Below are 26,576 nucleotides of genomic sequence, written 5' to 3'. Positions count from 1 at the left end.
AATCAAACTATATGTAAATGTAAACTATTGTATTGATAGATGATAGAGCATAAGGATGTCAGAGTAAGAGCTGCGTCTTCACACTAACTCTCCTGGAGCACAGAAGGCAGATGTGTGCAGAGGTGCTGGAGGTGTACCGCCGATGCCCCTCCTAACACACTGTGATGCTGCAGCCTGCAGCAGTCTGTGGTCAGCCGACAGCCTCCGCGCGTCCTCACATCAGAGGCGACTCAAACTAACTCGGAGTAGCCTACTCTCTGCAACGATTGAAGCGCGCGTCACTTGTCTTGGTTCGGTAAACGGACTCGAGAACTGCGCTCCCGTGTTTTTGCCCTTCTCACTTCTTATCAGCAAAACGGTCCCTTGTGCTCGCGCTCAGTGCTCGCACTTTTGGGTTTGAAGTCGCGTGCCTGCCTGTGTAGGACGATGAAACTTGGAACAGTTTTAAAACTTCTTCAGTGCGTGCTGTTTTTTCTTCCAATCGCGATGCATGCGCAAACAGGTAAGAACCACTTTGTTATTTTGAAATGACTAACTTTGGCTGTTCATGCATAACAGGAGTGGTGATCACACTGTTGTCTAACTGTTCTCAGCTCATTGTGTTGGCTAGCGTTGTCTTCAGTAAGGAAAATCACAGTTTAAAGACCAAACATGGATGGATAAATCAAATGTAATCATGATAGGAGCTTTAAGTCCCTGGTAGATGTTTGGTGTTATGCCATCATGAAGCTAACATCTTGTCATCCATCATGTAGACTGACTGTCACTCATGGTTGACATGCCTCAAAGTCTCATGGTCAAAGGGAAGATGCATGCAGCACAGGGGACATTGGGAGCTCCTGTCCAGCTCATGAAGATTAAAGTGACCAGGTGCTGAGGAATAAAGGTGGATGTCTATATGCAGCTCTGACAGCTCCTGTCGTCACCGCTGTGGCAGTCTAAGTCAGGCTATCACCTTTCACTTGACCTATGAGGTCAGGGCCAGAAAACATGGACGCGGTGCACAGAAGCAGAAGTTGGGGCCTCATGGTTACAGCTGAGGTTCTTTTCTTTTGCCCTGATGTCACCTCTGTGGCCACACGCTGCTCCGCTTTTAACTTCTGAACTTCCTCAACTCCCTCGTGTCTTTTGGCCTCCTCACTCACCTGTCTTCACTTCTTAAAGTCAGTGATAGCTTTCTTCCCTTGTGGTCATTCGGTCTGTTGATAGCATGAGAACAGAATAAGTTATTTGAGTTGATGAGATGTGAGCAGGCAAAAAGCCTTATTTTCTCTGCCTTTGTTTATCTTATAACAATAATAGCTGTTGTGTAAACTTGTCTGTTTTGATTAAATGAATGATACGTGTCATACAGTACATAGTTAGCAATGTAACGGTTTATCAGGAGGCTTAAAACCCGCCTCAGCTCTCAGTCTGTCGACCCAAAGTTAGGTTGAGACAGCCTTTCCAGCATGGCAACCGCCGCCAATCTCCAAAGCCCCCTGCAGTAACAGATCGGTGATGTCACTCGTGCTTATTCCATTAATATTTACAATCTATGGTTGTGCATTGTGATTTAAGGTTCAGGGGCCTAATGCCGTGTGTGACGACACTGGCATCATGGCTTACGATTGCATCTCACTAGAACAATGTAATTTTTATATCTGGCCTTCAATCATGAGTCAAAATCACAAGTTGACAGTCTCAAGTTATAGTGGACTTTGACTTTTTGTGCTTAAAAATAAAATGTTTCAGATCCTGCATACGGATTCATCTCTTGTGGAGGTACTGGAAAAGGCCGCTCGGGGTCTTGTTCACCATTTAGGGTAAGATGGACCGTGAGGTTCGGGCAACATCGGAAGTTAACATTGGTGTTAAGCTGGATCATCTTGGTGAAGAGGGAGCTGAGACTAAAGGCAAAAGCTCTCGATTTACCAGCCACCCTCACCAATGGTCATGAGCTTCCGGTACTGACCGAGAGAATGAGATCATGGCAGCAAGCAGCTGAAACAAGTTTCCTCTGGAGGGTGTCTGGGCTCAGCCTTTAGAGATAGGGTGAGGAGCTGGAACATCCTGAGGGAGCTTGGAGTAGAGCCGCTGCTCCTTCACATTGACAAGAGCCAGTTGAGGTGGTTTGGGCATCTGATTAGGATCCTCCTGTTCACCTGCCTTTGGAAGTCTTCTGCTCACACCCAACTGGGAGGACACCCGGGGTACACCCAGAATACGCTGGAGAGATTATATAACCTTTCAGGCCTGGGGACTCCCCAGGAGGAGCTAACAAACATCACGGGGAAGAGGAATGTCTGGGGCAACTTGCTTAGACTGCGTCCACCCTGACCCAAGTGGAAAATAAAGAATGGATGGAATGAACTGTTGACTTAATTTATGATCCCCTCATCTTTCTTTCTTATGTTGTGTTTTGAGCAGGATCTATCTGAGCACATTGCATGGTATCGTATCCCATTGTGTCTTCTTGTATCGCATCAGACAAAGTTGAAGATTCATCAGTCTGGAGTCAGACTAGGGACCCGACAGGTTGATTCAGTCCCCTTTGAAACACTTTGTCTCATAGTCTCAAAATGCTAAATATGATGAAACATATTACACGTCTAGTTAATTTTGGTAGTTCATTCGGTGAGTGTTTTGTACATAGATATATGATAACCTTGTAATTTATTGGAGCTCTAATGATCCAGAAGCACTCACACTGGGTGTTTAAGAGTCCCCCTTTAACCTTTGACCTGTTGACCTTTCCTCTCTCTCTTTGTAGCAGTTTTAGGACTTCCTTCCACTCTGCAGTTGGTTCCAAGAGGATGTCTTGGACATTTTTCTTTGTTCAAAGATACTCAGGATTCCTTGAGAATGATCTAAATACACAGTATATTGATTGGGCCTGTGAGGTATTGTGTCTGATTCAATTAAATCACCTAAGTCAGTCAAACTCAAGATAAATTAATAATAGTAAAAACTGAAAGTGTGAAACCGCAATTAGCTGCTTTACTTCACACAGTGAAGGTGGCGTCTGTGGCTCAGTTGGTAGAGTCGTCGTTTCTCAACTGGAAGGTCAAGGGTTCAACTCCCAGCTCCTGCAGCAATGTGTGCGATGTGACACTTAACCCAGAATTGCTCCCACTACTTTGTTGGCGGCATATGAATGGGATTAGTGACTTCTAAGGTCTCAGTGGAAATAACAGCCTCTACCATCAGTGTGTGAATCTGCAGGTGTGACCATTGTTAAAGCGCTTTGAGTAGTCAGAAGACTGCATTAAGTCATGTTCTTCATTGCCCTCATGTACAAACGATTTGAAATTTGTTGCATATTTTTTTTATTTCTGGCTCAGTCTTGTCATCCAAACATTTGCTGATGACGTAGTTTACTTGAGTTATGCTTTGCTCTTCTCAATACATCATGTTTGTTTTTCTGCTATTTAAATTAATCTCATTGGCTCAGGTAATTGTGATGGAATTTCTGTCTCTCTGTTAATATACAGACATCATTTAGCTTATTCCCTGCGCCTGACTACAGTCAGAGCTCACAGGGTTAGCAGTGACTAGGCCAACCAAGGACACTCCCCTCAGATCTTTGGTTGACTTATTGTCTGCTCCCAATTGTCTTGTCTTGTCTTAACATCACATGCATCAAGTTTTAGGTAGAGTATGTACACTAATATTTCCCTGACTTTAGCATCATCTTGTGAATAAATACCGAACCTGTGGGACGGTCTGACAGAAAAGGCTTGGTAAGACACTTTATTACTGTGTGCTGTCCTCCAGAGTCATCTGAGTCTCCTGAATCGTTCTTGTGTGAAGTCAAGTTTTTACAAATTTTCCCAACAGTAACCTCCTCCTAAACCTGAATGATTAAATCAAGCTCTATTTTTTTACTAATGCCAGTGCATTTCATGGTCTGGGTGCAAACACCAGCACTGAGCAGCATGACATCTTTTAACTGAAAGTCTTAAAAGTCGATGCACAGTATTCAGTATTTCCCTGCAGTGATCTTTATAAATGTTTCATCATTGGTACTGACAGTTTTTTTTTCATCTCTTATAACTATGTCGTTACTTTTCTGTTGCTTGCAGTGCTCCCTCCAGAGTGCGCACCGGGCGGCCACTCCATCCTCCAGAACCCCTACCGCAGCACCACCTTCAGCTCCAGCTGGCTGCAGCAGTCGGCCCTGCAGGAATTCATCTGCGACCACTCCCTCGCTCCGGGATGGTACCAGTTTCAGATTTTTGACAAGCCGGCAAGCATGCCCACCCAGTGTGTGGAGGTAAACGATCTCTTCTTCTTCTCTTGAACATCTTACAAAGACTGGAGGAACAAACGGAGTAATCTGAATATGTGCGTTAATTATCTTTGACAGTACGTTTATGATTTTGGATAATGGTTGAAGGAAGTAGGAAGTTGGAGTGCCACGTTGCTCAAACAATATACGACATCAAGAAAGTTGCCTTGTTGTTTTTATTGCATGTAACTGCAGCTAGAGGGTAGGTCTCAGACAGGACAAATTACAGCATGCTGAACAAGTGACTTTTTTACATTTTCCAAACATGTTTGCAGTGAGAGATCTTCCACATGCACTGGATAAGATCCGCAAAAGAGAAAACCAAAGAGGGGGCAACTCACTTATGAAGCAACAAATGCTTGAGTTGAGGGAATTTTTATTTTACTGTTCAATTCTTCCAAGCGTTTCCTACACCGGCTGGCTGTGACCTTAGTTTAAGGTCGTTAAATTCTCATGACCCTGACCCACGTTTAGGGAGATTTATGTTATCACCTCAATAACTTTCAACTGTTGTCTCCTCTTTTTGGGAGCCTGGGGTGCGGTCCAAATTCCTGATATTAAAAATGTAGATTTGAATTGTTAGAAATGTAAATACATCTGTTTTGAAAACCTCCTGAGGCCACATGTGTGATCTCATGCGGAGTGACTCTGAGGTGGTCTCTCTCTCCTCACCTGAGGGAGAAGATATGTGCAAACATGAACACATTTTGGACACACACAGTTATCAGTGTGTGTGTTGTGCTCATGATGAAGAAGAGAGCAAGGAGAGCTGGAATGTGTCTCATATCCTGCGGCGGCCTGCTGTGAGGAGCCTGCAGGATCCATCTCAAAGTGTCAGCCTCGCTCTGCCTTCCCAGGGCTCTGCTGCTCTCCCTGGGTGATGGATCTCAACGGGAGTGGGCGGAGAAAGGAAGCGAGCATCGCTGTGAGCATGTGTTACATGATAAGGGGATGTCTTTATGATGATGGCGGATAAATGGTTAGATCTGTTAGGCCTGCAGGACTTTTTCAAAAGAAAACATTGCACTTTCTCACAAACAAATGTAAGCGAAAACTCACTGGAATCATTAAAACATGCAGCTAAAATCACCGGCAACACCCAAATCCAACTGTCAGGACTTCACACGCTGCAGAAAGGAAAGCAGTCTGCATCACAGAGGACTCTTCACATCCCTTTCACCTCTCGTTTCAGCTTCAAATAAAACTTACAGAAACTATTTTATTCCCACTGCCATACACATTTTAATCAAGGCTCAATAAACACTTTAACATGCTTTTACCGATTTATGGAACTTCTGCTTTGATTTGATGTGAGTCTAATGAGTGTTCATGTTTTATGTTACTCAAGCCTCTAACCAAAGGTGATTTTCTGTCACTGTGTGATAGAGATAGTTTTTTTGAATCTTGAAGATTATTCACATTTTTACTTCAATATTTTGATGACATCTTTGGTTCTTTTATTGTTTCTTCAACCCCTTTGTGACATTTGGGTTTCTGAGAGTGTTTATGTTCATTGTATTAAAGGCAGGGTTGGTCATTTTCGAAAACTAGCATGATTTTGAAGGGAGCAGGGAGACAGGGAGGCGTGTTATTGGTTCATCAGATTGGTACCTCGTTGCAGACATTGGTTGAAGTTTTTCAGGCTTACAACTGCTACAGGTGACAGATTTTCTTAGTTCCTTTTTTCAGAGCACATGAGTTATTCATTTCTGTCAGGACCTAAAGACAATTTCAATCAAAATCTTAAAAAAGTGGATCTGGAGGAAATTACCAACCCTGCCTTTACGCTGGTTTTAAGTTGTGATCAGTGCACTTACATTAACAGTATTTCTTTGTTCACTCCAGTCATCATGACAGTATTTTTCAATTTGTAGCTACTGTATATAACTTTCTGAACTCAGGGAGATTTGCTTTGGGGAAAGAAACAATAAAAGGAGAAGGGAATAGGAAGATGGAAAGAAAGTAAAGTCTTCACTTTCACCAATCTGTATGAATCGCTCCTTGTAAACATGCAGGTGAATCACTGTGGGACCCAGGCTCCTGTGTGGCTGTCCCTGGCTGAGGGGGAATCCCTGCCGGGTCCTCTGGAGTTGAGGCAGCTGACGGCCTGCGCTACCTGGCAGCTCTTTCCGGGCAACGGTAAAGACTGCTGCATGTTCCGCATCCCGGTCACAGTCCGCAGCTGTGGAGACTTCTATGTGTACCTGCTCCAGCCGACACAGGGATGCATGGGATACTGTGCACAGGGTATGTAGGAACAGAAGGATGTGTATTTGTAATTATCTGCATGAATTATATCACACGAAAGAGACGAGTAGTCGAGGATGGAGGTCAGTGCCATGGCAATGTTTGGAAGCACCTGTCCTAGCTTCTACCCAAATATTCATTTATCACCTCAAACTTCCTGTCACAACTTTATTCAATGTTTCCTCTGCTAAAACATTGTGCAAATAATCTGAGCAGCAACCTGTCTATTGCACCAGTTAAAGGATTACAGAGTGCATATACGTGATGTCAGTATTTTTTGTATTCTATTTTATTCTGCTCAGTAGTTTGCATTTTGTTTGCTATCACTTGAGTACTCCTGTCTTTGACTTGGTGCTGCTGTAAAAACTACATTTCCCCCAATATGGGACCAATGCGGTATATGTTATGAGTAAAATAAGAATATATTCAGTTATCATATATGTTCTAAGAGTTAGTTAAAGTCAGTGCAGGTAAAATGTCCATTTGTCATTTACCCTAATAACCAGTTCAAAGTGTTAAGATTGCTTGCCAACATCTTTGAGATGGTTTACATCTGCTTTATGTAAATATGAAGTAATATTACAATCATGCAACAGAGATATCAAAGTAGCCGGAGAGATGAAGGGATGCAAATACATCCTGATGCACTCAATATGACAAAAGAAAGATCCTCACTGTAACACTGCAATGAAGTAACAAGGTGTTTGGCATCAGACTGAAATGTTGTATAACCTGTTGTTTTAATCAATGTGGATTCATAACTAAGTTCTTTACTCTCCTTTCCACCTCACAGAGATGTCAGACACAACAGCCTCGACGTCACCGCCCTGTGGCCCCGACGAGCTTGACGTGGATGGAACATGTCAAAGTGAGGATCCTGCTGCCGTGTTTATGGCCTGCGCTTGTCTCCTCGTGTTAGGTCAAACACCAAAACAATCAGGAGGTCAGGGAGTTGCCATGCGGTCAGGAATGCACCGCCGGCCCCCTCACCGCTCCTCTTAATGAGCTGAGCATGTGTCCCCGGCGTCCGCTGGGCCACGTCTCCATGGCAATGGCCCTCAGCAAGGTTGTGAATTACGCCAAGGCAGGTTTCAGGAGGTGGGGAAGGAGTGGAAACAAAAAGATTGAGGAGGGAGGTTTAATTAGAGGTAGATGAAATATTATGGAACATGTTCATTAATGTGGTCCAAAAAAGAATCCAGGTTGGTGTGAGTCCAAGTCCACTTTTCATCTTTTGAATTCAGAGAGCAGACCTCGTTGAAATATCTTCTGGCTCATACAGTGTGTATGAATTATTTTCATTCCTTTGCATAACCATTTTATGCATTTTTCAGTTATGCCTACTTCTGATTAGAGGATTATATCTTCACATTAAATTAACCAGGCCACAGTACCTTGCCAACATGTTAATAGATCTTAATTATCATCGCTACAAACACAAAAAAAAGACGGTGAAGCAGCTCTTCATCAGTGGAGGTACAGATAAAACACAGAAACATAAGTTAAAGGCAGGGTTGGTAATTTCCTCCAGATCCACTTTTTAAGATCTTTGTTGAAGTTGTCTTTAGGTCCTGACAGAAATTAATAACTCATGTTCTCTGAAAAAGGAACAAAGAAAATCTGTCATCTGTATCAGTGGTAAGCCTGAAAAAACTTGTCTGCCATGAGGTACCAATCTGATGAACCAATCAGACGCCTCCCTGTCTCCCTGCTCGCTCTCTACCTCTTGCGTGCTCTAGCCGACACTCAAAGCGCGTCACCGATGACGGAGTTTATACTGTGAGTTTACTTACCGCTGAATGAGACATGAGACGACGTAGTTTCTACACAATGTGAGCGATGAGCTGAGGTCCACTTCTGGAGCAACAGTGCTCGTGCATGTAAGTGAGGGGGCGTGGCTTTAGAGGGAGCACAGAGCGCAGACGGAGCATTGAGGGAATGCTACTTTCAAAATCATGCTAGTTTTTGAAGATTACCAACCCTGCCTTTAAACAACATAAAAAACACACCCAGATAGTAATGTCATGAGAATGAATGTCGTCTAGAGGATGCTCCCTCTCTAACATAGTAATACAAACACAAAGGCTGGTGGTGTAGGGTGTGGGCTTACCTCCCGGTCAGCAGTCCGCTTACCTCCCGGTCAGCAGTCCCGTCTCTTTCTCAAGTTTTGTTAAGTTGGTCAAACTAAAAGGAACAAAAAACGGGACCCAGTGGATGTCCATCTTCACTGTTGCTTCAATGTCGGGTCACACGAGGATATTCACAATGGCTCAGAACGTCCTGTTATTTCACACACTTAACACCGCTGGCTGGGCCACTGTGTTCATTGATAAGCCCCGCCCACTACCAGCCTGCCAGACTCAGAAGAGGAGGTCATGCTTACTTAAGACCCTGTTGAAGCTAACAACATGAACACGACTTAGTAATTTCCTTCTTCTTCTCTCCTGTCAGCAAAGCAGCCTCCGACTCCCTCTGTTCCTGTGATCGTCTCCGAGGTGACGGGAAACACGGTCTACCTGAAGTGCAGCTTCGAGAGCAGCTCCAACAGCTCCCTGGGTCACGTGGTGGCCTGGTCCCGCCTCTCACCTGAGGGCAGGAAGGAGGAGCTCAAACAGGAGACCACCATCCAGACCTCCGCCTTTATCGAGCTGGACGGCTTCAACCTCCGTCTGGGTGACAAGGTCTGATGGAGGGGCGGCTTAAAGGAGTCTTAGTCCAATCTGGTTCACTTTGCAGATGTACAACGATATCGTTTAGAATCCTGGCATGTTGATTTATTATTCAAAACGTTGTTTTACTGTTTCCTGGTCATGTGTGTGACCTGACCTTTTATACATCCAGGATTCTTCTGCCTTTTATTTTATCTCTTTCTTGACAACACTTGAGATGTGTTTTAAGAAAGACTAAATGTCTCTCTCATCCTCCTGCAGATTTACTGCTCCTGCTCCAGCTTCCTTTTGGACTCGCCTGACATCCACGGCGCTGCGGTGGACAGTCATGAGTTCTTCGCTGGGATAACGGTACATCACTGTAAACTGAAGTTGTACATCAATGTTAAACTCTTAAAGGAGCAAAGCAAGTGTATCCATAGCTTTTAAGTCACATGACCAGCGTTGAGGCCTGGAGGGCAAATAGAGTTTAATAAAGTAGCGTCCACCATTGAACACTGGAGCTGCAGCACGGGCTGTTTAACTTTCCATCTCATCAAACCGAAGCATGTGTACATCACCTGACAACCACTAACAAACAGATATACTGTATGAAGATAAATTGCAAGTTTGGGGCACTTCTTGCGAACTTCATACAGCACACAGGACACTATTTCAATCCCTAAAAACGGCAAAATCTTTCAAGTCAGTGAGGTATAATCGTATTTAGCGGAGAACCCTTCCCCTTACAAAACCACAGGATGAAAGACTACAAAAGTACATTGGCGCTGTTTGTCAACAGGCATGGCAGGCAACTGCTTGGGGCCCCCGAGTGCTTACAAACTTAAACCAGAGCAGCGGCTCAAAATGTGCAAATTTTGCAATGACAGTAGAAAACCTCCCCGAAGGGGGCCCCACCTGACAGCAGTCACTGTCGTTGCCCTGCTAAGCATTGCATGCATTATTGCTGTGAAAACCAAAGTGTGGGAAAAAATGAAGAGGAATAATCTGTCTATAGGAGAGAAAATGAAACGGGGGAGGAGTAAGCATTTGGACACTGTCAGAAAAAATGAAGATGATTATCTGGTTAGAGGTTATTTTTAGCTTATGCCCAATTATCTTATGCCCAGGGCTCCAGCAGACTCTAGAATGGCCACTGCAAATGTACAAAGAGCGACGTGTCTTGGTCAACAATGAGGCCGTTTGGGAAGTGAAGGACAAGAAATTCATCATCAAAGCACAAGGGAAAGCTAATTAGCTAACATGAGCTAGTTAAAGTTTCCCTAATGAGAGTATCAGGATGACTGTCAGCTGTTACTTTCAGATTAAACAATTGAAAATTAAAAAAAACATCTGGGTGGACAAGGAGACGGATAACTTCTCCGCAGAGTACAGCAGTATGAAGGCTTCCTTGCCGGCCAGCTGGGCGACTCCATTTGTTGTGTTTTTTTCTTTGTGCAGCTGAGACCGGAGGTGATCAGTGTGTCTGAAGATGGGCGGCTGTATGAGTTGGTTGTTGAGAGCTCAGTTCCTGTCCCGTGTCTGGAGGATTCCCCCTCCTCGACGGAGCAGTGCAGCCTGTCTCTGAAGCTCAGTACCAGCAGTAAAGGTGAGGACAATGTTGTTACCAATAACTGGATGTTACAAAAATGTCAGTATTACTATAAATGTCCACATTTCTTTTTTGTTATTTCATTTTACAAACATGCAATCAAAACTAAAACATCCCTCACTTTTCTTTCAGATGAGGCGTTTCTGGGAGTAGATCTGTCCCTGTCCTCCTGCATGGTGGATCTGCCCCGGCGCCCCTGCAGGGACGGGATCTGCAGCCGAGCGGTGATCCACTTCAGCCCCGTCACAGACTTTGTCAAAGATGACAACAGGACGACTCGGATATCGGTTGAATCCATTATCACACAGAACTTTCTCTGGAACGGATACTCACCAGAACCAGTGGAGGTAAACAGATTCAACTGTCTCACATTTACTCAGTGATGCTTTGTTATCATATTTCAGATACTTCCAACCGTTATTTATCTCTCTCTGTAAACAAGCTGTTAGTTTGTTCTTTGATTTGTTCATTTTTATTAACATTTGCTTTTTTCAAACTATCTTTAGGATGTGTTTTTATAGATATGCAGTGAAGAGGAAACTCTAAATGTCTCTCTGTGTTCGTTTATTTTCCTTTTTATTTGTCGCCTTTATTATACAGGACAGCTAAAGAGAGACAGGAAATGTTATGAGGAGAGAATAGGGGATTTTAATTAATCCCTGAGGGAAATTCTGCTTTACACTCTGTTTAGGAGAAACATGCTTCTCACACACATAGACCAGACACCACATCACCCCCATCCTTCATAACCTCCACTGGCTCCCCATCCCCCAGCGTATCCACTTCCTCATCCTCACCTACAAAGCCCTTCACAACCTGGCTCCCCCCTACCTGTCTGAACACCTCCACTGGCACACTCCCACCCACACTCTCAGGTCTGCGGATGCCCCCCCCCCCCCCCCTGCAGGACAAACTATCGGTCCCAGGGCCTTCTCCATTGCCGCTCCCACCCTCTGGAACTCACTCCTAAAAGAAACACACTCACCTCCTTCATGAAATCCCAAAAAACGCACCTCTTCATCACTGCCTACCACCACTAACTCCCATCCTCCCCCCTTACATTTCTTCTTTGTTGCACTGTCCTCATTGTTTTTGTTTTGTTTTGTTTTTTGGGTTGATGTTTTTTTTCAAAGCGTCTTTGAGTATTTAGAAAAGCACTATATAAAACTAATGTATTATTATTATTATTATTATTATTATTATTATTATTATTGTTATAGGCTTGAATTAAACACAGAGCTGTTGGGAGTCTGATGCCTTGCTCAAGGGCACCCGCCAGCCACCAGACCGTTTATTCATAATGTAGTCGGCACTGTGACTTGAACTCGTGACCCTCTGGTTCATAAAAACAGACTCCAGAGCTCCTGCCACATACAGCAAAGGGCCAAGGCTGGACTGCTAGGCTATCCGGCGCCCCAGAAATGTTATTTTAAGAAGAAATGTAATTGATGTCTCTTTTCAGATAACAGTGAAAGACATCCCTCCGGCCTACTGCTACTCCTTTACTGATCCTCACATCATCACATTTGATGGCAGGTACTTCAGTCTTACTGAGTGAACTGTTTTAATCTCTTTCTTTGGTTGAATTTAGTTTGCCGCACTAATACTTCATGATTATAAACAAGCATTCTTTAAAAGTGTTTTTCCACATGTTTTTATAGGCACTATGAGAACTACCAGATCGGCACGTTTGTCCTCTATAAGAGCGGCTTCCGGCCGTTCGAGGTCCATGTTCGTCAGTGGGAGTGCGGCAGCGTCGTGCACGCCGCCTCCTGTGTGTGCGGCTTCGTGGTGAGGGATGGCGGCGATGTCGTCGCCTTTGACATGTGCAGCGGAGAAATGGGAGAAACCAAACCTCACCTGTCCGTGAAGAACAGAGACCTGAGCAAGAGCGGCGTCCGCATCACAGAGTCCTACCAGGGGCGCAAAGTCACGGTGAGTGAGGGACAAATCAGAGGCACAGAATACTTCAACAACGCGGCCGGTTTTAATCTATGTTTATCTTTTAATACGTCTTTTATATTTGTATAAATCATAACATTTAGCAGAGTCACTTCATCATATCATAAAATGCTTCATCACCCATTTCAAAATGTCGCCAGCTGCTTGTTGATGACGTCATCATGATCGCTGCCTTCACCTGATTGTCTTCCTCTGTAAATGTTCCACAGATGACCTTCTCCTCTGGAGCCTTTGTCCGAGCCGATGTGTCTAACTGGGGGATGAGTCTGACGCTGAGAGCGCCCGGTTCAGACCGCAGCCACACTGAGGGTCTGTGCGGGACATATGATGGACGGTCAGACAACGACTTCCAAACAGCAGGAGGCGCTATACTAGAGGACCTGCACGCTTTTATCTCTGCATGGAGGTCAGTGTTGTTTAAATGGAAATAAACATCATTTTTAGGGGCATATGCTCAAAGCAAAATGTAACACATATATAAAACATGGACGTAGTCTCAATGACGTCACCCATTGATTTCTGAAGGGGAGTCATATTTAAATCCTGTTTCAACCAAACCTTCGGTCGCCCTAGTAACAGGTACATAGGTGGAGCCGATGCGGGCCTCTAACAAGCCACTTATGCATGAAGTGTCAAAAACTGGACTCCTCCATTAGGGGCCAAAAATATTCAGTATGTGTCACATTTTTGCATATCTTTGCATTGCTAATCAACCTATCAAGAAACAGGAGGCAAGGATTCTGCTAGGTAGCTACTTCCCTTTAGAAATCCTCCTGTCAACCCCTGTTGCCTGCTCGCTGACGTCTTCTCCTCTTCTCTCTCAGACTCCCTCCAGGCAGCAGCCTGTTTGACACCCTGCCATCCTACCTGAGTCCCCCGAGCACCCGCAGGTTCTGTAACTGTCAGGCAGAGCCCCGTCCCCCATCCCCCAGAGCCCGAGCTCAACGAGTCACCTCCTCTGACTCCACCTGCTCTCATCGTGGCAACGTGCATCTCTCCGGCGTCATCCCCACTCTTGATGTCACCGCTGAGTACATCAGCTCGGTGGAGCTACTCAGAGGGGACGGCAATGACAGACAGCCGCTGCCTCAAGGTCACTCCAGCCAAAACTCCCAGGGTGGAGGTAGTGATGCTCGGCAGCTTGAGAGAAGCTTCCCGTCCAGGGAGAGAGCCTCTGGGTCCGCTCACCATCAGCCACAGAGAGGCAGGCGGCAGACCCACCGTTTTGTTTCTAACTCTCCGCATCAAAGCCTCAGCCAGTCTGATCTGGAAGGCTTCACCTACTTTTTCCCAGAGGATCACGAAGCTCCAGTTCAACCAGACTCTTCCCTCACCTGGCCCACACCATCTGGCCTGACCCAGCAGCAGGCCAGGTCCCAGTGCCGACAGGCTGTGGCAAACTCAAGCATAGCGTCCGGCTGCAGGCGCCTGTTAGAGGAGTCGATAATAAGCAGTGCCGTGGGCATGTGTGTCGCCGACCTGCAGCTGAAGAACGAGCTGTCATGGCTGAATGCAACACTACCTCTGCTGGAGAACGAGTGTGAGAGGAGGCTGACGGAGAAGAGGAGAAGAGAGGACGAGTACCAGGAGGTTCTGTTTGTCCTCAAGTGTCCAAACCTCTGCAACTGGAACGGCCAGTGCTCGGATTGGGGATGTGTTTGCTTCCCAGGGTTCGGCTCTTATGACTGCAGTGTGCTGGCTGGTAATATATGAAGCATACACTCACACAGACACACAAGACCCATTTCCAGACCCATTTTAACCTGCTGCGTTCACACAGCTCACCTTGACATTTTATTAGGGGGCGGGTATGATAAAGGCGAGATAAGGCTGGGTTATAAATAATGTTGTTTATGTTCACACATGCAGCTCCCATGCCAAGATTGGCAATTTTTAACATGAATGTTTGTTGTTTTGACTGATTTGCCAGCTGGCTGAGCTCTAGACAACTACACTAGCATCTAGCTGTTTCTTGAAGGTGATTGGCCAGACAGAAGATACAGCTGCTCATGGTACATTTACAAAGTAAAAACAAGTCAAACAATTTACATGTTATTATATGGCTCTATTCCCACACAATACATCCATGATACAGTTAGCAGTCATTTGCACACATCTGTTTTTTTCACATGTCTTTGTCTATGATGACAGATACATTCTGAAGTCTAACGCTTCATGCCCGTGTCCTCTTGTTCATTGTTGTTGATGTTGTGAAGACCAGATCCCAGAGATCACCGAGCTGGAGAAGGAGGGTCTGTGTGACGTCCGGCAGGGCGACTGCTCCACCACCCAGGTCTACGGTCAAGGCTTCAAGGACTCCTACGAGCTCAAGTGTGAGTTTGTTAGAGAAAAGGTACTTCATTTTTTTTTCTGCTTTCGCTTCTCTTACTTCTCCGTCTTGTTCAGCTTATCGCTTTTTCGGTGCATCCATCTCTTCTCGTACTGAAAAAGGAGTCATGTTATCATGTTCCTGCATGTCATTCCCTACTCTCTCTCTCTCTCTCTCTCTCTCTCTCTCTCTCTCTCTCTCTCTCTCTCTCTCTCTCTCTATCTCTCTCTCTCTCTCCCTGATATCTGACTCTATCCTCTGTCTTCTCTCTTAATGAAGGGAAAATAAGCCAAAAACTAAACCTCACAAAAAGAAACGTTCGCTTACTCAATGCACTTTCCTGGTCTGATAAAGCTGATCAGATTACGACTGAAACAGGCTGATGCATATTCCTTATGTTACATTCATCTCAGTCTTCCTTTGTTTTGCCTCTTTACCTCGCGGTGTCCCTTTTTCCTTCTCCCTCCCTTATCTCTGACATCTCTGTTGTACTCCTCCTTACTCTTTGGCCCTCCTCCTCCCTCTGTGTCTCTTGTCAAGTTTGCTGACGGGGATTGGGTTCTGGACGAGCCCCAGTTCGTCCGAGCCGTCTTTCTGGATGTGACTGCTCTGGAGTGCCAGCTCCCCCTGCAGGACAGCCGCGCTCCTGCAGACTTGGACCTGGAAGCTGTGAGAAACAGACCCCTGGCTCGCTGGCAGATCAAAGTTAGTCATTACTCAAACTCTTTCTGCATTTCAGGATAAAATAAAACCAATTAATGTATGTCCTTCCTTATTGTTACTACTCTCTTTCTCTCATGTTTCAGTCCATCTCTTCGCCTTTACTCTCTTTTTCTGCTTGTTCTCAAATCAAGGGAACAACTTCTCTTCTTTCTTTGTAAGATATTTAATTAATTTCAGTCTCACAGTACCAGACGAGGCAGTGAATTTACACTGAAGTGATGAAAATCAAACAGATGTGAAGGTTGTTTTCATTGGCTGGCTGCAGATGTGGAAAGAGTTCACAGCTGGTGTGAAACAGTGGAAACTAAATCCTTTGTGCCAAGAATCATTTTACAGCCGTTAGATCGGGTTATTCTCGACTTGTGCAATGCACTAATGATTGAATAGTTAAAACTGTAAACGACTATAGTTCAGTTGACTCGTTTGATGCCTTTTCCCAACACTCAACAGTAATCACGCTTCTGCTGATGGCAGGTTTCCAACGATGGCTACAGCTACAGCAACGCCAAGATTCTCACTCTGTATGATGGAGCCTGCCAGATCTGCACCCTCGACACGGAGGTGCTCTGTACCCTCAGGGTGAGACATCTTTCATGATACAGAAATGAACTTTGAAATATCTTGTTAGATACGTGTTCCTCTCAGCAGGCATCTTTCTTCCCATCTTGTATAAACTGTCACATCTTCATCCTCTCTGTCGGCCGCAGAGCTCCACGTCTCTCTGTGCTCAGTGAAATGATGTTTAAAACTAAAAAAAGTGGATCTGTTGCAAAGCTCATGACCACCTCCTGATGTAGTTTATGTGACACTTGAGAACAGACCTGACAATAAGAGACTGGAGATGAAACTTTTCTGGTCCACCTTTTTCCCCTTTTTTTTCTGGGCAGAAAAGCACTGGCTGTGCGCTCAGGAGCGTTTGCATGACGTGTTTGTGCTCTGAGAATAAAAGCGCTGCAAGTCCGTCCTGTCGCTATGACAACAGTCTGTTGACAACAGGCCGCTGTATGACTGACACTGCTCCGTTACTTCGGTACAAGAAATATCATACATTTGGAAAACAACGGCAGTGACGTCAACAGCGCCTTTCTGAAAAGCTGAAAGGGTTTGAACATGAGCGCTCAGCGCAGCCGCACAAGAAAGACGCTGGGCGCTGCGCTTCTTCTCCAGGCGGCCGCTTTCTGCTGCGAATTCTCCTTATTGAAAACAATTGAAAAAAGATGCATGGCTCTCAGAAAAAAAAATGTAGGTGGATTCGTGAATTCAGTTATTTATTCCTGAACAGCAGCTGACAGTATGTTTGAGGTAAGGATACTACAGACACGCACACACACACACACACACACACACACACACACACACACACATGGATTCATGTGAAAAGGCAGGGTAATCAAACCTCTTCTGAAAAAATAATGACGGAGGAAAGTTCCTGAGTCGGTGTGCAAACATGACTGACTCGACATGAAATCATATTTCTTTGCAAATGTACATCAAAAACAGACTCAGTGTGCAAAGACCTTTACTGTGATGTGTGTCTTTAAGCGCAGGACACAGAATGTTTGTTTTTAACTGTTTTACATAAATCTGCAGCTCAGCGTTCTGCTCATCAGTCTGGGTTGTATTTTCTGCAAAAGGCATGTTTCCAGTTATTAAAGGCAGCTTGTTTTAAAGAGCAAACACATATTTCCTCGTTGTTTATTGTCTTTGTCTTCTCAGGAGAAAACCTGCAACATCGACGGCCTGTGTTACAGTGAGGGGGAGTCCAATCCCAGCAGCCCTTGCCTCACATGCCGCTCAGACTCGTCCAAACACACGTGGTCCATCGCAGAGAGTATGTACACGGACACCTCATTGTGTTTCAACTGGTTCGTCTCACAGCGTCTTCATGATATCATAAACAGAAGAAGTCCAGACTGAACTTTTGCACAAAGTCAGAGTGAAAAAGTTTTCCATTTGTCATCCACATCCTCCTTACAGCTGAGGCAGGAAAGCCTTCACTGAGGCTCCTTTTTTCTCGCTCTGGGCTGTTGTGATAATTTGTCAGCAGCGGTTCTGTGCAGATTGAAGTCATTGAAGTTGTTCAATCCTCGGGCACTGATATGAGGACAGCTCACCTCATTGTCACACTTTCAGACCAACTTTGCTGCTTCAACTTAAAGTAGGTCAAACGGCTCACTTTGGAGGAAGTGACAGAAAATGTCTCGTTGGCTTTACTGCGGTTAAACCGCTGATCTCGATGATAACGACGGGATGAGAGGTGGATTATTGATTACTCACAGATCAAGAACCATGTTCATGCATGAAGTTCATGAATTATTCATCCATAAATGTAAGGCTGGAGACGGAGTGGTGCACATTTTGTGGTTTTTAAAAATCTGATTTCTTACATAAAAACAGCGTAATGAAAGTGTATGTGCATTCCTCAAGTCTATCCATCCATCCATTATCGATACTGCTTCCCCTGTTTGGGCGCCGATGCCAGCTGTCATTGGGCGAGAGGTGCCGTTACACTCTGGACTGAAAGCCAGTCAATCACAGGGCTGACATATAGAGACAGACAACCAGAAAAAGATTGTAAACTTTGTGTGAATGTAAACTCGCTCGATAACTCACCTGTTAATTTGTTCCCTCCCTTACTTCTTGAGCGTCTCCGTGTCTCCCATCAGAGAACGAGCCCCCGGCGCTCCAGTCTTTGCCATTCCGTCTCCACTCCTTCCAGGGGGAAAATTTCATCTACCAGCTCCAAGCTCGGGACCCTGAGGGCTCCGCGGTGCTCTTCACCCTGGACTCAGGTCCTGAAGGTGCATCTCTGTCCCCGGCCGGCCTGCTGATGTGGACGGCCACAGCTGAAGCTACAGACTCACACACTTTCCAGTTTACTGTGACGGACGACTGCAACGCTGAAACCAGGGCTTCAGTGCAGGTAACACTCGGTTTGTTGTTTTTGAATGTGCCCAACATTAAAGTTTCATACACACTCAGTACAAAGTAAATGGAGGAGGTTATTTTTGGGAAGAAGTAGATTCATAGGAAGCCAAAAACTTCCTCACAGAGACTATCGCAGCTTTGGCTCTCCTATGGAAATGTGTTCCTGTGTCCTCCCACTAGAGGGCGCTGATAGTATGTAGTTATGTGCTCATGGCCTGCTCGGTGTAGCAGAGTCCTCTGAAGAGGTTCAGTGTGTTGGCTGAAAAAGGAAACAAAAGACAGAATACTTGAGGATGAATAATGGATCTATTTGTTATTGTTTTTTGTTTTTTTTAGTGCAAGATGTGTTTTAGTCTATATTTTTTAATCCTGCTTCCTTTCCTTTCTTCACGTGTTTCAATGTACCTCTTCAATGGGTGACTTTAGAATAAAGAAAGTCCAAAGATTGAATTAAATGTCCAAGCATAGTTTTTTTAAATTACAAACTTGTGTTCCCGTAATTCAGGTGGTGACTCAGACTAAAGCTGAACGAATGAAGCAGCCTTTTCCCCCTCTTCCTGTCAGGTGTCAGTGCGCTCCTGTGACTGTCTGAACGGAGCTTCCTGTGTGACCAACGTCCACCTCCCTGCTGGCAGCGGGGAGTACCGGTGTGTGTGTCTGGAGGGGTTTAAAGGTGAAAGGTGCGAGGTGGACATCGATGACTGTAAACCAAACCCCTGCAGACTGGGCCTCTGTATCGACGGAGCCAACGCCTTCTCCTGTATCTGCCCGCCTGGAATGACAGGTAGGGATCAACCTGCAGATCAAAATGAGGTCCAATTCCCCCCTTCTGACCAAAGTCATGAAAGGCCCGATTATCTGATGGTTCCAAAGATTATCTTGCCACCTGTTGTATGAGGAGTGTTAAGAGAGAGATTTCTTTTTCTTTGTCTCGCCCTGAGTTGGTCTTGGTCTTGTCCCGTTCTCGGGGCACTCCGGGTCTCGATATGTCTTGGTCCCTGTTAGTGTGGTCTTGACTACAACACTACTAAAGGACTCTTCAGCTTTAGGGGTGGATCCTTTTCTTCGGGGCTACACTTTGAAGGAACAGTGAAGTGACCAGATAGCTACAAAAATCTGATTTCCTCTGCAGAACTTAACGACACATTAAAGTTGTTTTTAGAGGATTTCATTGAACTACTCAGGTTGTGACCATCACTCATGTTACTTTTATTTCAGTCAACATCAACGTTTTATTTTGTTTTTGTGCAGTTTGTAAATGTTCCTTCATTGGACCTCTCATGAAAAATAGAAGAACCTTCTACTTCTACTACGGCCGACATCCTGTATGTGCAAAGGTGAGCAGTGCTTCTAAAGTCTTTGACGGCTGATTCTTTTGCTCCCAGGCCGCACATGCAGAGAAGACGTAGACGAGTGCGTCTCTGAGCCGTGCTCTCCGGGAGTGATCTGTAACAACACGCTGGGCTCCTTCATCTGTGGACTCTGCCCGCAAGGATTCAGCGGGGACGGGAGAACCTGCACACGTGAGTCTCCTCAACATCAAGAGTTTATTCAAAATATTTCATTTTCATTCAGCTGTAATTCTTTAAGAATAATTTTATTTTGTGTCTCCAAGGTGACAAAGACTCTCCGGTCAGAGCGGCGACCACACCGGTAAGAGTTCCACAGAGACCCAGACCGTCAGCCCCGTCAGCGTGCTCCAAGCGGCCGTGTCACCCGGGGGTTCAGTGTTTTGAGAGCACCCATGTCTCGGCGGGGTTTGTCTGTGGACCCTGTCCTCCTGGTCTCCATGGAAACGGGCGGATATGCTCGTCAGCTGGTGAGAGTGAAGCGATTCTATTGGCTGCCTGCTTGTCTGCCTGTCTATATCTCTCTATCTAACTGATCGACATGAAATCAAATACACAATCATTTTAAACTACTGAAAGGAGTATCCGTTATGTGAAGGCAAGTGTTCATCGATGATTTTTATGATTCACCAAAAAAAAAGATGTTTCTGTTAGTTTTTAAGTCTCCTCTAACTTTCAGTATTTTACAGGTCAGGTCAACAATGGAGCAAATGGTCAAATTCACATCCTAAAATCCAATTCCAGCAGAGAAACCACTCCCACCTCCTCTTCATCATCTCCCATATCACCCAGACGACCCCCTGACAGGAGGACCAGACCTGAAACCACCAGCTCCAGTATCAGGAGGACGCCACACAATCAAACTACCAGCAGAGTGTTGACGCCCACCGTCCACAGAAGTCAGCCCAGCGTGGAGATAGACCCTGACCTCACCACAGGGGTCAGGTGGGGGTCTAAGTACGTGACCTGTGCTGACTCCCCCTGCTTCCCTGGTGTTCCCTGTGAGCCCATTGTCACGGGTTCCTTCAGGTGTGGACGCTGCCCGTACGGGTTCACTGGAGATGGAGTCATATGTAAAGGTACGTCGAGACCCTACTCAGATCACTGATAAATAGATCAACGGTATCAGAGGCTGTTTATTTACTCGGTTGCAGGATTGAAGTTGTTTTCTTTCTCACCCAGTGAAGGAGGACATTTTGAAAAGAGTTGTACTTCATTTCTGCATCTGCTCATCGGTCACATTACATTTAGGCTACGAGAGTAGATTGGTGTCACTAGCTGGAAAGAATATCAGTCAAACAACATTCTGCATCCCTTAAAGCGACGATATGTAACTTTTCCACCTTTAAATACTGGTTTCAAAGTCGATCTAATAGTTCACTAACTTGGAGGAAAACACGAGGAATGGCGTCGCTCTCGTGTTAACTGATCGCTCCAGTCGCCTGCTTGTAGTATGATGTAAGTTTGGCAGCCGGCTGCGGAAACTTGAGAAACTCGCCAACCTGTAAATCTCAATAGACCATCACTTCTCTTCCTGCTGCTTTCGTGAGCTTTGGACAAATATTACTGAATAACTGTAGTTATTTGGAAGCTTAGGTACTTTTCTTGATCAATGAAAAAATAGGGCTAGGAATCTTTGGGTGTCTCATCATTTGATTTGATTTCCATTCTTGGGGTCAGGATTCGATTGAGAATCTATTTTCGATTCAAAACGATTCTGGATTCATGATTCAAAGTCTATTTTACAAATTAGTAGATACTTCAGGTCCTCTTTGAGAATTTCCTGCTGCTCCATTTGGCATTCTACTGAGTTAAAGAATTAGCCTTAGCACTTTGTAGAGAGTGACTGATTAGCCACACATTTTTTTCATCTCTTTAATCTCAGAAGATAAGAATCTCGATTTATACAAAGATACCTTTTTTGTCCACCTTACTCTGCGTTTGTGTTGCTGCAGCCTTGACTTAGCCTGGTATGACCTCACACAGATTGTGGCTGACGTGAATATCAGCAAGTTTTAGATCAACATTGCTGAATAATTAGTACAAGATACTCATGGGCCTGTGCTACAGTTAGACTCTGTATCAACACTTTCTGATATTTGTTAGCTGTTGCCGCTGTTTAGCAAAAGTTACATGTAGCGCTGCTATGAAAGAATTAAAAGACAAGGATCCTTTAAGTTCCCCGGCCAAAAAGCTGTCCCTAAAAGCTGCATAATTTAATATGACCAACAGTTAAAATTACCTCAAAATACTAAATGTTTCTCATATTATTTTGATTGCATGGTTAATTGCTGAAAGAAGTTACAGATGGTTTCAGTTACAACTTCTTCCTCACATAAAGTTGTGATTCTTTGCGTGAACTCATGATTTGATTTCAGCTGTGTGCAGGTATCAGTGTGCGAGGAACATGGAGTGCTCTCTGCCCAACACCTGCACCTGCAAGGAAGGCTACACCGGATACAACTGTCACATTGGTGAGAAGGAGAGAAGTTTATTTAATGACATCCTATTCTTTGTTTTTGTCTGGATTTGTTTGGACCAGAGAAGGTAGGCTGTTTAATGCACACCCCCACACTGCCGTTTTGGACGCCCCTTGGTTTGCCAGATATGAGACCAGTTATCAGGTCAAACCAACAGGTGTTGCAGCGATGGAAGCAGGCAAGAGAACTGGTTCAGATAGAAGTGATTGTACCCGACCTAAAAAGCCTCTGCATGTTTCTAATAAGCTCCACGAGCAGAAACGTGCTCAAACTAGGATCAATATTGGAGATGCTTTTGAAAAATGGAGAGAGGTTAGAACGCAGAAAGGTTTACAGACCGATGCAGAGCTGGCTAAACACTGAAGCTTCAGTGTCCAACACATGGCAACCTGTGTGAGCATCAACTCTAGAGAGGAGGGGGCGGGGGGAGACAGCTCTCTCTGTTTTGAATGTGAACTGCAGTACCTAGTTTAAACACTAGGTGTCAGAGTTACATACTGCTCCTTTAACCACCTCTGAAGATATGTCACATTTCTGACTTTTCCTCCTTCCAGCTGTGTGTCGACCTGACTGTAAGAACCAGGGGAAGTGTGTGAAACCGAACGTGTGTGACTGCCCTGTGGGCTACAGCGGGCCCACCTGTGAGGAAGGTAACTAGGAGTCATAATCACATCATTCATCAACATGCCAACACTCAATCACACACATTGCACGGTTAATGCTGATTGAGGTTTTTTTTGTTTATTTCTAGCTAGCTGTGAGCCTCCCTGTCAACATGGAGGCACCTGTCTGAGCAGAAACCTGTGTACCTGCCCCTACGGCTACGTGGGACCCAGATGTGAAATCAGTAAGAACTTCAAATGTTTTAAAATATGCGTTTTCAATTCGTCATAAAGAAGCCTTCTGTCTGTAGGTAGAAATATGGAGTCATATTTTTGGTGTAAGAAGAATAGAGTTTTGGCCTGTGTCCACCTGGCTTTTTTTTCTCCTTTTTTTGTGGGACTGCTCTGAGTCTTTCTAGTTGAAAAACTTTCACCTTATCCGAAGAGTAATGTTGACGTCACCAGTTCTCTTTTTAACCAGCCAATCATATACCCCGTGTTTCTGTCTCCTATGGACCTCGTACCCTCATCCTCCTTGATCCATGTTCCATTGAGCCATGTTAGGGCGTTCCTCATTATTATTAAGCTCATCATCCACACAAAGTATATGCTCGTCGTGAAGGAATAAAGACGATCTCGAATATAAAACATAAATGAAAAGCAACAGAGCAGTGTCGGTCATACCGCAGACGTTACCAAGAGACTGTTGTCATAGAGACAGGATGCATGCTTTTTTTTTTTTTTTTTTTTCTAATTTTATTTATTTATTTGTATTTTATTGTGATAAGATGAACAAGTACAAGACAAAAATGTGCACATAGACATGACAATTAAAGCAATGGCAAATAAACAAAAACAAGATACAAGAGACAAAATCAAAATATGCAAAACATTTAGCAAAGACAAATACATTACAGTAGATATACAACATCACCATCAATGGAAAGAAGAAAATTTTACATATATTTATATATCAAAAAATATGGATGCAGCGCTTTTATTCTCAGCACACAGGTGCCTTATCCCGCTCTGCTGTGCCAGGTATACACTGGTTGTGATGCACTCCTGTATTTTTTTTTTAAATCTCCACCATGACTTATTCACATTGAGAGACAGAAATCTCAGAGTCCTGGCCGAGACCAAAAAGTTTCACACTAAGAACGAACAAACTCGCCCCTGTAACACCTCTGTTACTACCTCTAAAGACGGTACAGAGGGGGGATCGGTTGTCTCCCCACTTCACCTCCAAGATGGTCATATTGAAGTCAAACGGCAGTCTGAATATGGCTACATTCTGTTAAAGAAGTTTGAATCACATTTTTATGAGTGATATGTATCTGTCTGTCTCAGTGGTGTGTAACAGGCACTGTGAAAATGGAGGTGAATGTGTCTCTCCTGACGTCTGCAAATGCAAACCAGGCTGGTACGGACCGACGTGCAACTCAGGTACAACGACGCACCTTAAAACAAGAATTCACACTGCAGCTGCAACATGTCTCCGCTGAAATGTTCTCCTCACATGTAGCACGCATCTGATAAGTCATAGATGGCATTACCAGTTAGAGTTGCAATTAAGCCCTCATATTGTCCCAGTTTCCATGGAAACACATTCAATCTGACTTCTTAAAACGGCTTTTTCTCTGCATAGAGTCTAAAGGAAGCTTAAAATGAAACATGTTTTCGACCTTAATGCGTCTCCTCGTGTCTCCGCAGCTCTCTGTAACCCGTTCTGTGTGAACGGAGGAACCTGCATCAGGCCCAACATCTGCTCCTGCCCCACTGGTTTCTACGGCTCCCAGTGTCAGATTGGTAAAACTGTCATGAATACTTGTTATGTGCGGTGAAACAGAAGAGCTGTACAGGAACATGAAATGCTTTTTTTTCCATTGAAGCAGCTAGAAGATGCAAAAGAAGGCTGACTGAAGGGGTGTCGACAAAATTATACTCAGGTTTAAAGAGGGATTTTTTATCCTGATAGGACTTTAAAAAGCTCAGATTTTTGTGGCGCCGGTGGCCAAGTGGTTAGTGTGCTCACCCCATGTGTGGAGGCTGTAGTCCTCCAATTGGGCGGCCCAGGTTCAAATCCAACCTGTAGCTACTTTCCAGCATGTAATTCCCCACTCTCTCGCTCTCTCTCTCACTTCCAACAGTTTATAATATAGACGACATAAATGGGTCAGCGTTCATGAGTCTTATTTACATTTCTGTCCTCCATGTGCAAAATACCTCCAGATATCGTCACAGTTAAATGTCGATGTGTTCCTCAGCTGTATGCAATCCTCCCTGTAAGAACGGAGGTCAGTGTATGAGGAACAACGTGTGCTCCTGTCCCGAAGGCTACACAGGAAAACGCTGTCAGAAGAGTAAGTACAGACAGCCGCTGCTTACTCGAGCACAGTCTCATTTTGAGGTGTTTGGCGGAGTAAACGTGGTAATCCTTCTGTGTGAATGAATGTGTTTCAGGTGTATGTGAGCCAACGTGCATGAACAAAGGGAAGTGTGTGGGACCCAACACGTGCTCCTGTGCATCGGGATGGAGAGGGAGGAGGTGTAACATACGTGAGTGACTCCATGTTTTACTTCTTTACCCCGATGACACCACAACAGACGATGACACACATAATGCAGCGGTATGCTTTCACGTCATGGAGCTTTTTGTTAGTTTCTTACACATGACACTCGAACGCAGTCGAGCTGCAACAGAAAATGATTCTACTCATAACAAATGTCCCACTCTAAAACAGTGTGGATATTTGTTGCTGCCAGAAATCCACTACACATGAGAAATGCCACAGCACAATAATATGGAGACTGTTACCATAGTATACACATATTATGTATTAAGGATTCTCTTAATTCTCTTAAATAAAGAGAAATATTAGGCACATATGGCTGTTAAAACCAAGTTAACGGTCAAGTCCAAAAGAAGCAGAAGTTAACTGGGGCTCAGTCGGTAGAGTGGCTAGAGTCGGTCGTCTTCTAACCTGGGGCAAGACACTGAACCCCCAAGTTGCTTCATCGGCGGCGTATGAATGTACACAGCAGCCTCTGCCATCAGTGTGTGAATGTGTAGGTGTGACCTGCGGTGTAAAAGCACTTTGAGTAGTCAGAAGACGAGAAAAGAAATATCCAAGCTCAAGTCCATTTACCATTTAACCTTTGTAACCTAGCAACAATGAGCGCTGTTGAGAAGTGCTCTGGAACTTGGGTTGTAGGCGCTGCCAGTGCAAAAAGCACAGAGGCCACTTAAAGTCCAGTTTGTCCACAGAGATCTTCACAGAAGCTAAAACATGTAAACTTACTGAACCATCAATAAAGTACGGCACTGACAGGTAAAAGTCCTGGTGGTCATTTCAGTGCGTGTTACAGGAGACATCAGTCCAGCGCCCGCTCTGTGAAGGCAGTTACATTTCTTTAAAGATATCT

The 26,576-nt window shown here is 44.7% G+C and overlaps 1 protein-coding gene across 1 annotated transcript in view; it reads left to right on the top strand.

The window, feature by feature from the left end:
• The first annotated feature begins 219 nt into the window (after nt 1–219).
• The window catches only part of vwde (von Willebrand factor D and EGF domains), a 29,899-nt gene continuing 3,542 nt past the window's right edge, over nt 220–26,576 (top strand). Inside the window, exons 1-28 of the mRNA XM_065958181.1 lie at nt 220–502; nt 4,065–4,255; nt 6,286–6,517; nt 7,311–7,385; nt 8,969–9,198; nt 9,448–9,537; nt 10,627–10,774; nt 10,910–11,124; nt 12,240–12,313; nt 12,439–12,712; nt 12,949–13,145; nt 13,564–14,441; nt 14,956–15,092; nt 15,609–15,773; nt 16,266–16,370; nt 17,508–17,622; nt 18,458–18,714; nt 19,284–19,503; nt 20,105–20,242; nt 20,335–20,538; nt 20,758–21,147; nt 22,447–22,542; nt 23,103–23,198; nt 23,300–23,395; nt 24,501–24,596; nt 24,864–24,959; nt 25,418–25,513; nt 25,614–25,709. Coding sequence (XP_065814253.1) covers nt 427–502; nt 4,065–4,255; nt 6,286–6,517; nt 7,311–7,385; nt 8,969–9,198; nt 9,448–9,537; nt 10,627–10,774; nt 10,910–11,124; nt 12,240–12,313; nt 12,439–12,712; nt 12,949–13,145; nt 13,564–14,441; nt 14,956–15,092; nt 15,609–15,773; nt 16,266–16,370; nt 17,508–17,622; nt 18,458–18,714; nt 19,284–19,503; nt 20,105–20,242; nt 20,335–20,538; nt 20,758–21,147; nt 22,447–22,542; nt 23,103–23,198; nt 23,300–23,395; nt 24,501–24,596; nt 24,864–24,959; nt 25,418–25,513; nt 25,614–25,709 — 5,083 coding nt within the window. The 5' untranslated portion in view covers nt 220–426. The remainder of the gene's footprint in view (nt 503–4,064; nt 4,256–6,285; nt 6,518–7,310; nt 7,386–8,968; nt 9,199–9,447; nt 9,538–10,626; nt 10,775–10,909; nt 11,125–12,239; nt 12,314–12,438; nt 12,713–12,948; nt 13,146–13,563; nt 14,442–14,955; nt 15,093–15,608; nt 15,774–16,265; nt 16,371–17,507; nt 17,623–18,457; nt 18,715–19,283; nt 19,504–20,104; nt 20,243–20,334; nt 20,539–20,757; nt 21,148–22,446; nt 22,543–23,102; nt 23,199–23,299; nt 23,396–24,500; nt 24,597–24,863; nt 24,960–25,417; nt 25,514–25,613; nt 25,710–26,576) is intronic.

This window comes from Labrus bergylta, chromosome 8, assembly GCF_963930695.1.
Source record: "Labrus bergylta chromosome 8, fLabBer1.1, whole genome shotgun sequence".
In the NCBI taxonomy this organism is placed as follows: Eukaryota; Metazoa; Chordata; class Actinopteri; order Labriformes; family Labridae; genus Labrus; species Labrus bergylta.
This window is presented reverse-complemented; position numbering and strand designations above follow the sequence as displayed.